We start from the raw sequence: 13,877 nt of genomic DNA, 5'->3' as shown, positions 1-13,877 counted from the left end.
ACGTTCGACTTCCAGGTCAAAGTCCAGGGAGGGGAACTGTTGAGTATTCACAGGTGGGAGGTGTTGGCTTGTAGTGGACAATCAAATTGACTCCCAACTGCATGATTTAGCGCATGTCAGGAACATAATGCTTGTCTGAATAAGAATGTAATTTGATTTTCACTATTTTGATTGACAGTTTTTTTGAATGTAGACGGTTGCTCATATCCAGCCAGGATTGTTTGCAGTTTTGTTATATTGTGTGGGCATCTTAGCGTTAGTGGCTCAACCATTCAATTAGGTTCTCATGTGAATGTTTGCTGCCGTGACAAGCAGGATTTGGTATTGGATGCAACACAGCAGAGGGAGTTTATTAGGCAGCAACTCAAAGTGGCGACAAATGTAAAACATCTTCCTCTCTTCCACCACTGCAGGGTGCAGGGCTAAAACAATGGGCGTTTTCACTCTGACCTGGAATGACTCGGGTTCAGACCGCCCCTGCAGTTGCAGTCTGCTCCCAAGTTCCCATCCTGTCCAAGCTAATCAAATAACCCTCTGTAAATGATTCAGGCTCTTGAAAGAGCTGAAACTTCCTAAAATTACCTAGCCTGGTTTTTTGGAGCGTAGTAGCTCGTGAGTAACAACTTGGCCCAAACATCACAGAATTTCTCTTTTTAATAGCTTTCTTTTCACTTTTTGGAGTCTTTTCAATCTGCCCACCGTATTTGAGCCCAACAGCATGTTCACCCAAGACCTGGAAAAATCTGAGGTCAGCACTGATTTTTGAATGACATCACTGCTGGTCCACTTGGACCGCAGCCTGACTTCTGCATGTGTGTGTTCTCTCTGTCAGCGGACACGGCGGAGACCAGCCTAATGGTACTTTCAGTGGCTGCGCTGCGGTGCGGCGGATGTTATTTCCATGAGCTGGTGAAGCCGTGGCGGTCTCCCGAGCTGCTTATTTGCTGGTCAGCCAGACAAGAGTCTCATTCGACCACTCTCGTGTTGTGCCTGCGCGTGGTGCAAGTGGCTTCCCGGCACTCTGCACTCGGCTATTAGAGTGACCTCAGCGTGTGTCTTTTGGAGCTTGTCGGCTTGGCGTGAACGAACTTCGGGCTTTTTAGCATCGGGAGATGATAAACAACGCTAAACAAGAACCCACATTGCAAGTGGAAATCTGATTTTTACAAGTTTCATTAGCAGATGATAAAAGAATATTGCAAGGTTCTTTTTATTTAACGTGTTGTAAAGTTCAAACCCCAGAACCTGGAACCGAGAGAGAAACAGAGAAAATTGTAAATAGCATTTCTTTCGTCTTTCCCCAATTTATTTTCAAAAACTGCAACCACAGCCATTTATTAATGTATTTCTCTCATTATGCATTTACTTGAGATAAACCCATCTTTCCGATACCATGAATCAGATCTGTGCCTCGGCGCTTTGCATATTTGGCTCCTCCACTTCAATGGAGACTAACCCTGTGTGATGAGGAGATCTGCTGTACCGGTAGTCGAACATGTGGGAAAGCTCTCAGTGATGACTTCAGCAGATGCTCGCCACTCACTAGCCCACCAGGGAATCCCCTCCCACACTGAAAGGTCGGCAGTCGACAGGGGAAGTTCCCTGTTGACTGAAGTGAGGAAGACATTTTCCATGAGTCGTAGTGACTCGTCATGTGTTCACTGTTGCTCTGGTATACGTTTGGTTGTGTAAGTTGCTGTCGGCAGTAGCCCAGACTACTGGGGGGAGAGGGGGGGGGGAGGGTTATGCTTTCCCTCGTTGTGGAAAAAAAAAGTTTTTAAAATCTCAGGTTTGAAACTTTCCTAGAGGGGATTGTGTTTGGAACCAACACATCCGCGCTAATTAGGACGGAGCGAAGCTTTTTCCAGGGTGTCCTCCGGCTGCACTTGCGCTTCATATCTCTCGAAGATCTCCCCTTTGTTCGAACTGGATCACAATCTGAGGAGCAAAAGAGGAAATTAAAAATTAATTTACCGTTCCAAATGCGACACAGAGCCTTCCACTTGTAGAGACTGTACGCGATGGATGTTTCAGCATTGCCTATCGGACGAAGATCTAAGCTGACTTGTGCATCTTGAGTCACAACCTTTCGAGCGAGCACTCACGGCACATTTACGAAATCAGCGAGGGAGCCATAGGAAAACAAAGCAGTAATCAGGACTGAGCCAAGATCCTAATCTGATTTAGAAAAAAAAAATAAAAAAAATAATCACAATTATGTGTATATGTGTATTGGAAGGTGAGACATCGTCAGCCCGAAATCTTTCCATATGCTCTCCGACAGTCGGATGTTGACAGAGTGGAGCACAATGGAACCCTCTGTGTTAACAATTGATGAAGAAAATTGTTCCCCAGTCAACGATCGGCCAGATGACTTAGTGGTGGATGCCGTCCGAGCGCGGCAGCGGTGGCCACGTGACGGACTCCTACCACTCCACACCTATTTTCCAGCGACTAGAGTGTTTTTTTTTTTATTGCGTTTACATTTTGGTCAGTGAGGTAATACATACAGGACGGACAGTCATTTGCCAATCCCGCCATATCATCCAAATATGTTTTGGTAAGCCCTCTGGGGCTTCACGCTGTAATATATGCTGGATAAATAACACCCTTCCCTTTTTGCGTGGTTGACCAGATAGTTTGTTCTCCTGCCAAGGAAGTCAACTGTAATTTTGTGATTGGTTGCCAAGAGTCGTGGCCTTTTTTCCCTGCGGTTGGCGTGGCGCTGTCGACAGAGATGGCGGCCTGAAATAAAGAGAGCTTGTCTGCCCGGCGAGCCGGCTATAGGGAGAAGTATGGAAAGTGTAGGACCTCTGATGGCACGCCACAAATGATATTGTTTCAAGATGTTGAACAGGCTTCCGTGCAGAGGAAACGTCCAAATCTAGCACTTTGTCATTCCGTGTTTTCATACAATCACTGACGGCAGCTTTAAGGCTTCGTGGGGAAACTCAGCCGTGGTATATTTCCTGTTTTTATGGGCTCAAACCCTGCACCGAATCAGTAACCGCCACGGGGTAATGTTATAATCTATAATCAACGTCTTCTCCAAAAAAAAAAGACGGTTAAACGATTTCTTGAGTCCAGTAATTATGTGGATTACGGTATCGCTTCCTTCATAGGCTTCAAACGGCCTGTGTTAAGTGGGTTCAGCGAGGTCGCTCCCAGTCTCACGCGGACTCTGCAACTTTCATTTGCCGGGATTCCGCTTGCAAGTAAAAACAAATGTGCACGCTCAAAGTGGCTTTCAAAAAGTTCAAGTCGTCACTTGCAAGTGGATGTGTTGCAACTGAATGTGTGCATCTGCGAAACTATAGACCAAAGACAATGCCGTTTTTTGTTTAAATGTGCCCTGTTGACTCCCTCCTCCCTGCAACTCCTGCAGCTCCACATCACCGTCTCCCCGGAGAAAGTCAAGCTGAACGTGGACTGCCAAGAGGTGGCGGAGAAGCCCATCAAGGAGGCCAAAAACATCACTCTGGATGGCTTCGAGGTGCTTGGCAAGATGGTCAAGTCTGGAGGAAGGAGGCAGTCCGCGTCCGTAAGTGAGAAAGCAAAAGGGTTTAAAATGCAGAGAGCACATGCTCTGGCACGGCATCAGCTCGATGTCCAAAACCTTCCTGGAAACAGATTCAGCTTCAGCTGGCTGTCGGAGGAATGATGATGCTGTGCATGTTTCTTGGACTCTGAAGGACTTTTTGATTGTTCTGCAGCTCCTTAATGTATGCAAGTTGTTTTTTTTTTGTAATAACCCTTCATCTCTTCCCCTCTTGTATTTGTGTAGTTCCAGCTCCAGATGTTTGATATCATCTGCAGCCTGAGCTGGATCAGCCGGGATAAATGCTGCGACCTGCCCTCCACTGTAAGAGCAACTCTTTCTTTTTTAGATGCTTGTGATGGCAATGAGGAGACCATTAAACTTTTGCAATTTGCCATGTGTTGTTGATAGCGTGCTCATGAAGTTCAGAACTAGTGTGGTTGCAAATCTCAAAGTGTCCCATTTAGATTGAAATAGGCCTAAAACCCCACCAGGGTGAACCCCAAATTTCATAATTTCACCTGTGCCAAATGCTCCTTGATAATGGGGTATCTATCAGTGAATTCAAACTGACACGATACAGTTTAATACTCACAATGAGTATTAAACTGTATCATATCAGTTTATATTCACTGATTGTTTCTACTGTTAAAGCATTTACATTTGCAATTTATCCAAAAGTAACATCAAGTATTATTGCTTCAAATCAATTCTGTTGTCCTTGTGTAACCCATGGGGTCATTCCAGACAATTCAGCCCTCCTTAAGTATCTGGTCTGAAAGCCCCACATTTTGCTGATCCCACTCACATTGAAGCACGAGTGACATTTCCATCAGGAGATTTGCCTGCTGTGTAAACGGTCTCTTTGTCTTCAATTTCAAGTGCAGTCAGAACCACTTTGCCAGAATGCTGTCAGAAAAAAACGTGAAAATAAGAAATTACATCATCATGCAATTTTAAAGGTTGCCAAGGCCTGGTCTCAGTTACATGTGGGTGTGAATCAGACAGCAGCGATTGTGACTTATTGTTTTTAATTTGTTTATCCTCTAACTTTCCTTGCAGAGAGATGAGGCCAAGTGTCCTTCGCTTCCCCACTCCTGCACATGCACACAAGACAGCATCGGCCCTCAGGGGCCTCCTGGACCTCCGGTAAAGAAGCAATTATAATCATCTCCTACTCTGTGCCTGCTTAAAATCATAGTTTTTCTCAGAAAACAATATCATTTTTTGAATGATATCGGGGGCCGCATTTCCACACTTGGACTCGATAAGTCTCGCTGCTCAGATTGGACTGGTGTGTGCTGAGGGAATACCACACATGAGGAGTGGTATTTTCTTTTCCCTTGGAGAGACTAGTTGAGGATGACACCATGCAGAGAAACGTGGGCTCGGGGAGAAGTGTCAAAAGATAAATGCCTGCTGGAAAAACAGAAGCAGAAAAAGTCTCGTGTCTGGAATATCAGTGCATGGTAACCTCACTTAAGCCCCGCTGAGGATTCCGCGTGGTTCAGGATTTTAGGGCTTTTGGAATCTGTTCGCTGTTACTGCCTTATTGACTCCGTGCCTCCCTTTCCATGCAGGGCGGCCCAGGCTCCAAGGGACCACGAGGAGATAGAGGAGACCGGGGTGTCTCTGTGAGTAACACCTTCTGTCATTTTCTTCTCAACTTGTATTCAACGAACTGAGTCAATGTGTACCCAGTAAAGCCGGCTGACCTCATTAAAGATGTCGAGTTAAGCAAGATTCATATTTTCTGTAAGAGACAATTTGTTTCAAGCCTGGCACACGGAAAAAAGCTCCCCAGGAATGGGGGAGAAAAAAAAATCATCCTTTGTTTGTTTTGCAAGCTACACTTTTCAGAAAGTGTCTGCTGAAAACGTATACCTCTCGAAACTTAGTGAAAACACTCCCAGACAGGTGTTTGTTCTGCTCTCTGTCCACCTTTCGTTGCCTTGTGTTTGTCTCCATCCAAACATGTGGAAGATACAACAAAACGTCAGTTTCAGCAGGATGCAAACACGGCTGTAAACACTGGGCTAAATATGCACGCATTTTTCATTTTTTCTTTTTTTTTTGTTTGGAGACCTGTTAATTTAGGGTAATTAATTTTTCCAGCTTCCTCAGAAAATAAAAACAAAAAACAAACCCTGGACCTGGAAAGGAGAACTACACTAGACCTTTAATGACACCCAATCCTCATGCTAGCAAAAGCAAATTGCACACACATGAACTCACTTAGCAGCTGTGCTTTCGCCTGCTCTTTATTTAAATGAGACTAATGTGAATAGTAACTGTTACCATCGTCGTCTGGGCTCTGCTACAGGGTCCAGGGGGTCCACGTGGTGAGCCAGGTGTTGCCGGCCCAATGGGACCACCGGGCCCACAAGGCCCTAACGGATTGTCTCTCCCTGGAGAACCTGTAAGTTTAACTGATGCTAAATTGTAAAGTATGTACCTAATGTAAATGCAGCAATCCCAGCTGATACACCAGTGACTGGGATTCATAGCGAAGACATATTACAAGAACATCACCAGCGTTTTCCACCAAGTCTTCTTCATTTATTTTACCTGCTGATGTTCTTGCCAAAACACAACACCAGTCAAAACTGCAGATCATGAAAGGATAAAACAAAAGACTGAAGACCCTCTTTCAAATCTCTCTCCCTCCCCCCGAATCTGTTCTACTTTCAGGGTCGCCAAGGACCAAAGGGAGAGCCTGGAGACTCGGGACAGCCTGGGCGCCAAGTGAGTATTTCCTCTCTCCTCACCCCTCCCCCTCTTCCTCCCTCTTCCTCCCTCTTCCCCCTCCCTCCCACCCACTCTGCGGTTTGCAAACAGGAAACTAGAGACCATCCGTAGAGTGCGGCGCTGCTACTGGAGCCGAGATTCGGTCGGCGCTGCAAGATTGAAACCACACTCGGGGTGGGAGGCTTTCCATGCCATCCTCAGGGAGACCCACACTCTCTGTTTGAGCCGTTGAGTGACAAGCAGTGGAAGGCCAGCAAGGCAGCAAAATTGTTATGGAGCACAGACGCGGGTTACCGACGAGGGAAACAGGGAATGGAACATGTTCGTTCCCAGCCTCGTAATTGAAAATGATTGCAACTTGGGAAAGTGCTTGATAATCTTACAGTACAGTACAGTGACTTACAGTACAAGGCATTCTGTAGACATTTTTTTTATCTAGATAAATTTATATATAACTCCCACCTTTCAGCTGGAGTGAGCAGCACCAGTGGCTATTCCCACTTCTGAGTACGCAAATGGGTAGAAAACCTTTTTCTCCATCATTATGGTTGGAGACAATAGACAATAACATTCAATTGTAACCGACTTGGCCAATGCGTGGCATTGTGCGGCTAAAAGGGAAATTATTCCCTTCTGGTCTTCTGATCATTTGTATTTAATTGAGTGTGTCTTTTTTTTTTTTCCCAGGGTTCTCCTGGACAGCGTGGACCTGTGGGCCCTGTAGGACCTAGCGGAGTACGGGTAAGAAGCACCTCAAGTCATCCAAGTGCACACATTGTGTTCAAAGTCTCTGAATGGATGCACCATTGAATTAAGGCAATATTTTTCATGGTGTGTCCAGAGGTACTGACCTCTCGTTTCTGCGTTAGCGTCACTTGTTAAAACATCCCTTGGCCTGGCAAAAGGAACTGTTCCATTACCTGAGTGCAGGTTTTCAAAAGACAGGCTAATGGCTGAATGCAATATCAAGCCATGACACTGATGCATTGCACGGACCAGGTCCCCGGTGTGTTGTAAGCCACGTGTGATTGTATGTTGTTTCTACACAGGGGCCACCAGGAAAGGAGGGAGCATCTGGACCCAGAGGCCCACCAGGACCTATGGTAAGTCTCTGTCTGTCCGTCTCCTCATTGTTCCATTAAGAGGCAAATAAATTTGCTCCGGAGCGACGTTCATTTCCTGATTTTTCTGAATGAAGTGGTTCCACGTTTTGGATCTGCCAGAACAGCACATTTTAAAGGGCGCTGTTACGAGGATGTTGCAAGAATCTCTCTCTCTCTCTCCCTCTCGCTCTCCTTTTTCTTTTCTGTGGTTAGAGGAGGTCTGAAGCCACTTAATCCAGTTCTCATGCCGGCAGGCATTGTGCCAGTTGAATTCACATGCATTGGACCAGCTTGGGTACTCCAAGGATCATTAGTCTTGTGTGCCGGCTGGTGTGTTTGTGTATGTGACTGTGTGGTGGTATACTGTAGCCCCCCACCACCACAGAAGCAGGGAACTGGGAGTGGGGGTTAAACATGGTAATTATGGTTTCTGTGCTGTGATTTGCCATAAACATTGCTGTTATTGTGTTTTTTTTTTGTGTGTGTGTGTTTTCCAGGGAACCCCTGGATCACCAGGTGTCCCAGGAATTAGTGGACAACCAGGCAAACCAGGAGACTTAGGAAGCCCAGTATGTGCAGAATGATGAATGACAAATTGTTGTTGACTCTTACTTTGGCTTCTGCTGACGCTGTTGTTTTTCTTTCTTTCTTGTGAATAGGGACCTGTTGGCATTAAAGGAGAGAAAGGAGAGCGGGTGTGTGTCAAATTCGATTAAAATGACCTATTTTCTTGACCACATGTGACATCAAAGAAAAGTCAAATGATGGAAAGTGTTTTTTTGTGTTCCTCAGGGTGATGCTGCGTCCCAGAACATGATGCGTTCCATTGCGAGACAAGTTTGTGAGCAGCTCGTGAACAGTAAGTTCACCCCCTGACACACCACCTTGCGTTTTCAGGGAAGTCGTTGGCCAATGGAAATTAAACTCTGCTGACGTCCTCTTGCAGGTCAGATGAGCAGAGTAAACATGATGCTCAACCAGATTCCCTCCGGATATACCAGCAACAATCCAGGTCCACCTGGTCCTGCCGGCCCCCCCGGAAACCAAGGAACCCGTGGAGAGCCAGGCCAGTCTGGTCGGACTGGATTCCCTGGAAACCCAGGTTCACCTGGAAATCAAGGAGAAAGAGGTGAATTTTATTCGACATTTTAATGCTGTGGTGCAACAGGCGTAGGTTGGCTCTTCTAACATGTAGAGTCTACGTGATTTGGCTTCGATGTCGCGTTTCTCACAGAGGCATTTTGATTTTTACTCTGCAAGTTTGCGTTAACTTGACTTATTCCTCTGTGTCTCTCAGGTTTGCCAGGAGAGAAAGGAGAGAGAGGATCCCCTGGAAATAGTGTCAGAGGACAAAGAGGCCTTTCTGGACCACCAGGTATGACGGTTGCTTTCTCTATCCCACCTAACACTCGACAAAGTGGTCCGAATATCAACATTGGCATGGTTTCCAGCTTTGAAGGACACGTTGGACTACTCCGAGTTAGTCCAAAAAAGGTTCCAGCCTCGAGGCCCAAAGTTACCTTCGTGTCACAGAGCCCTTAATTTGAGCAGATGTGCTGTATAAATTCTATAAAGGGACTGAAGCATATTTCTAATTCCTTCCTTTCTTGGAATTTCTTTTTATATTTAGGCTCCTCCATGAAAGCATATTTAAAAGGAACATTCATACAATCCCAATTTATTCATTTATTTATTTTTATTGTGGCGCAGTGACGCAGTCTCTGGGTGGATTATGGAAAGGAATTCTTTGCACAGAAAAAGGCTCTCGGTGTCCTCGAGTCCAAAGGTGGATTGCTTGAGGTTTCCTTTCCAGGGGAAGCTTTGACAAAGATGCACTGCACCAAACAGTGTCGTGCCTGTTTCCTCGAATGAAGCGAGAATCCTCGGACATCCCTCAAAATGTCGATGACTCACCGTTTTGCGCGTTGGAGCTGTGCATGCGCATGAACGGGGGTCGGGGGCGGAGGGGGGTTGTTGTACATGGAGGGTTCCTTGGTTGCTTCATTGACAACACATGGGCTCACTTAAGGGAGAGAGGGGCGAGCAAGGTGTGCGGGGGCGGCGGGATTTCCATCCTGGGTTCTCACCGTCTAGACAGGCGAGGTGAACTGGGTTGAGGGAGTGGGGGGGGTAACTCACAGCCCTGGCATTTCTCCTTTTTTTTCTTGGACAAGTTTATTTATGGAGCTATTGTCAAAAAAATACTATCACACCTCTGCGGCCCTGAGGCAAAAAGGCCGACACGTAAAGTCAGCATCTCGTTGGCGGGACGTTCCCACTCACCGCGTCGCTCTCCCGTCGACAGGGCCACCAGGAGAGTCACGATCAGGACCCCCGGGTCCATCTGGCTCCAGTGGCGCTCGGGGTCCTCCTGGTCGCCAGGGTAACGCAGGGGTAAGGGGACCACCGGGACCCGCTGGCTACTGCGACTCCTCTCAGTGTGTGGGCATTCCCTACAACGGACAAGGATACACAGGTACGTCAGACCATGTCCACGGTGCTGCATGGTATTACAAATAAGACTAAGTGTATGCAGACTAACTGCAACTCTGTGCACTTCTTCTTAATTTGAAAATGTATGGAGATATGAATGTAAGTGCTCCTTTGCCATGCACTGGAAGCTGATTATCGTAGAGTGCAGTGACCTCGTCCATCAAATGTCCACGCGATGAAATGACACCGCTGACGTAATAATGGCCAGTAATGTTAAACTTGCGAACAATGTCATCATTTGTGTGGTTTTAAATGCCATAAAGCCAACAACGTAATAATATGTTAGAGCAAATATCCAATAATGTACCGAGTTCTTACGTTATTGGCTGGCTTTTATGTTATTGTCATTTCTTGGTTACGCTTATTGGCAAAATCACAGTGTAGGAACAAACAGGAAGTCAGCCCGACCTTCTTACCACAGTTCTCTTGAGTTTTATGAAAAAAAGTATTGAATTAAAGAATATTTCTCAGTGCATGGGATTATGGAGCGTGGGAGCTGCTTTGAATATATCCTAGAGGAACATCTGCGCCACCATACCCATTTTCGTTGGTGGAACTGCATAAAAACTATAGAAAGAACACTTTCTTTCCAAGAAATGCAGCCCTTGACGTTTTTATTACATCATCAGCTCCAGTTATTAGATTTTTAAAGGTTTCCTTTTTTAATGCCAGGCCAAAAACATAACAACTTATGACATTATTGGCAAAAGGTTATTTGCCTTTATTACATTTAAAATGGCCAAAATGATTACGTTACATGCCCAAAATACGCTTAGTGTTAAATGTTTTAGTAGTTCTGCACTGATGAAGATCCGAGCCATTTCCTTGTCATGACGGCCACGACTAATTCAGCAGCTCCAATGGCGACGTCCGTGCAAGTGTAGAGCAAAGCCAGCCAGTTCGTCAGAAGACCTTGGAAAAGAGGATAAAGTGCCGTCTATGTCGGACACAGGAATGAATGACGGTTAACAACATCTCGGTTTCCTGGAGTGTAAACTCTCCCTAGTCCATTAGCGGCCTTAACGAGACTAGAAAAGTGGGACTAATCCAAACAGTGAGGACAAAACGTCCCGTTGTGTACAGCGACAAAGATGGAGATACATCTGATTCCTGGAAGTGAGGCCTTTGAAAATAGAAACCAGGCCTGCAACGTCACTTTAGTTGAGGTGCAAGGACGGAATTATTGCCTTTGTTGGCGCTCGACTGCTCTACTCAAACAGAGAGACGGCTAGCTGATCATCGCAGCCGTTTACACACGGACCCGATCAGTTGAGACCCACTATATTTCAGTATCTCCATACATTTGACGCAGAGTGTTGATGCATGCATAGCGTTGTAGCCAGTGAATGATGTGATGATTTGCATTCAGTCAAATAAGATGCTTTAGAAAAGATGTTCAACACAAAAGACTAACACCCTCTTTAAACCATTTTCAGGTTATGCATAGTAAACCTCGTAAGCCTCCTGTGGTGCTTACACTTTGAGGTCCTGTTTCTGAGATGTTTGCCCAGTTGCTATGAGGGGGCTTGTAAGGATAATCACCGACGGACATTGAAAAAAAAAAAAAATAATAATAACAAGAAAAGAAATTGAACATTCAGAACAAATCTAATGATAGCAAAAGTGAAAAGCCAAGGAAAAAAAAAAGAGAGAGAGAGAAATTGAGCGGAGCAGACTGGCACTAACATCATCTCGCGGCTCCGAGCTACAGCGAAGGCGCAACCTGCTGGCCTGTTTGCATCTTGAACCACAAAACCGCTGGGAAACAAAAACACAGACTGAGCATTTTCTACGACGGGAGGAGCATGTCTTGAAAAAAAAACCCAAACCAAACCATATACCAGCCAAAGCAGCTACTAACAAAGAGGAGTTCGAAGCTGAGAGCGATGATTATGTGGAGGTGATGTGTGTAAATAAAACTAATGTTTGTGTGCCTTGAAAAATGATTGTATGAAAAAACCAAGATGTCGCTAAAAGCGCGAGTTAACATCGGTAGGGAGCCTGTGCCTCATAACCCTCTGCTTACTTACCACCAGCAAGCATAACACCTGTTTATGATGCCTTTAATGACCCAAAAGAGCTGTGGCCCAAAGTGAAGCATGTTCTGTTTCAGTACTTTTAATCGAAATCCAAATTGTTGCCTGACGTTGCCGTTCTGCCAATGCCCATGTGTCCTCTGTTGTTACGAGCTGGTTATTTCATTATGTTTTATTATCCAGTAGCCTGACGGATTGTATTGTAAATGTCATTACTTCATTTAAGACAGTTGTTTGTTTGTTTTTTTTAAAAAAAATAATAATTATTAAGCTTTTCTTTTGGTACTTGAGGAGTAACATAAGCGAGACAGGGATTTTTCTATTTTCTTTCTTTGGAAAATTCAATTTGAGTGCAATATAATTTAAATTGTGCATGGGGAAGCTTGTCCAAGGAGCCGCCCATTTGATCGGCCGTCCCAAATATGTTTCTAGCCCCCCGCTACCAGCCTGAACCCGAGGTAGTGTCTATACCCGTGGAGCCAGCTGGAGTGTTTGAGACAATACGGTCACCCGGTTCCTCACGAAGCCAGCGAGGAAAGAGATCGCTACCGCAGGACGACACAGACACGAGAGCGTCATAGCTAAGATGAGGAGTTCTCCCAAAGAAATTCATTTAAAAAAAGAAAAAAAAAGAAAAGAAAATGCAGTACTGAAACCACCTCCACTATCTCCCGTGTAATGATGTGGTGCTTTTAAGAGCAAAAGTAGTACTTGTTTGGGTTTGATACCCATGGCTATATAGAACATATCTATTTTTTATTTTTTTTTTGACATTGACAGAAATCTTTGCCAACTCTGTATGTTCATTCATAACAAACCTGTGTGCTTCATAAGTGTTTTTCCGTCTGCTTGTAACATAACCGCATCAGACTCCAATGTGTACTGCACTAACCAATGCGAGAACCAGCAGCAGCTATATGTCGAAGGAAATGCAGCATGCGTGTAAAACTGTTTCAGATCCTCCACACACCACACACACAAAGACACTTGCTTGGATTTGTTATTGCCAAAGTTTTGTGTAAACCAAATCATAATCTGACTTATTGTAACAGTCCAAACATATTTTTTTCTCTCTAAATTTTGATGTTTTGTTACCAAAAGGTGGAATTGCATGTTTGTGTTGTATATTTACTGAGGAAGTCAGAATATAGTTGTTTGTTTTTCTGTCTATGCAGTTTGTATTTGGCCGCAGGATTCCAGGCATAGAATTTGCTTTTCTCATGTTGTAACTGCACATTTTTGTGAATTCCACAGACCCTTATTTTCTTATTTATTTCTGAAACAGAAGAGGCATTTTTCAATAAAACTACTGAAAATGTAAGCCGTCTCCCTGGTGTTGCTTTCCGCTGGGCGCCGCGCTACGCTCGCTGCTCCAAGTTATGCGCGCAGCCTGGCCGCTGGGCTCGCAGCCACTGGTGATTAGTTGGAGGCTCAGGCCCTCGACTGCTTTCTTCAAACAAGAGCGACAACACCGCGTTGTTATAAATTTAACACTCGCGCTTTGATATTGGAAGGGTGGATTGTGTTGGACAGCGAGAGCTAATTTGCACGGTCCAGAATGTCAGTTCATCACGGCGCCAAAGTATGAAAACAAACAGCCCACATTTCTGGAGCGCTCTGCCTCTGGTGCACACGCCGTGACCTTCGCGCGCTCAGCTGGATTCCATCCCTTCAGGTTTTTTAAACGGTCGCGCATGTCGAAAGGAACGAGGGAGGAAGCGGCTCTGGAAAAACTGACACGTTTCCGCCCGTTGCGCATATCGAAAAAAAGGTAAAATTAGTGGTAATGATGGGATCTTTTTTTTTTTTTTTTTCTCGGGATGAGGAGGGAAACTGGAAAGTCCGCCTGAGGAGCAGCTCTGAAGCGGTGCCAGAGATAACGACACGGGATCGGAGGGGTCGGGAACATCGGGGGGCCAAAAAGCCAAAAGACGAAAGATTTCTCCCACAGTGCCGAAT

The 13,877-nt window shown here is 45.3% G+C and overlaps 1 protein-coding gene across 3 annotated transcripts in view; it reads left to right on the top strand.

Moving 5' to 3' along the window:
• col12a1a (collagen, type XII, alpha 1a) overlaps positions 1–13,239 on the top strand; it is a 51,662-nt gene extending 38,423 nt beyond the window's left edge. For 2 of the 3 annotated variants that reach the window (XM_076027489.1, XM_076027490.1), the window contains 15 exons: positions 3,386–3,541; positions 3,785–3,862; positions 4,601–4,687; positions 5,119–5,172; positions 5,862–5,957; positions 6,230–6,283; positions 6,974–7,027; positions 7,336–7,389; positions 7,887–7,958; positions 8,049–8,084; positions 8,182–8,248; positions 8,336–8,518; positions 8,687–8,764; positions 9,695–9,865; positions 12,351–13,239. In XM_076027489.1, coding sequence (XP_075883604.1) covers positions 3,386–3,541; positions 3,785–3,862; positions 4,601–4,687; positions 5,119–5,172; positions 5,862–5,957; positions 6,230–6,283; positions 6,974–7,027; positions 7,336–7,389; positions 7,887–7,958; positions 8,049–8,084; positions 8,182–8,248; positions 8,336–8,518; positions 8,687–8,764; positions 9,695–9,865; positions 12,351–12,499 — 1,389 coding nt within the window. In that variant the 3' untranslated portion in view covers positions 12,500–13,239. Of the gene's footprint in view, positions 1–3,385; positions 3,542–3,784; positions 3,863–4,600; positions 4,688–5,118; positions 5,173–5,861; positions 5,958–6,229; positions 6,284–6,973; positions 7,028–7,335; positions 7,390–7,886; positions 7,959–8,048; positions 8,085–8,181; positions 8,249–8,335; positions 8,519–8,686; positions 8,765–9,694; positions 9,866–11,318 lie in introns of all 3 variants that reach the window. The other variant, XM_076027491.1, reaches the window with a different exon arrangement.
• The last annotated feature ends 638 nt before the right edge of the window (positions 13,240–13,877 follow it).

The sequence above is a fragment of the Nelusetta ayraudi genome, unplaced genomic scaffold (genome assembly GCF_046127955.1).
Source record: "Nelusetta ayraudi isolate G7.1 ecotype Tasmania unplaced genomic scaffold, CSIRO-AGI_Nayr_v1 ptg000021l, whole genome shotgun sequence".
NCBI lineage: Eukaryota > Metazoa > Chordata > Actinopteri > Tetraodontiformes > Monacanthidae > Nelusetta > Nelusetta ayraudi.
Note: the sequence above shows the minus strand (reverse complement) of the source record. Positions and strands in the feature narration are given on the sequence as shown.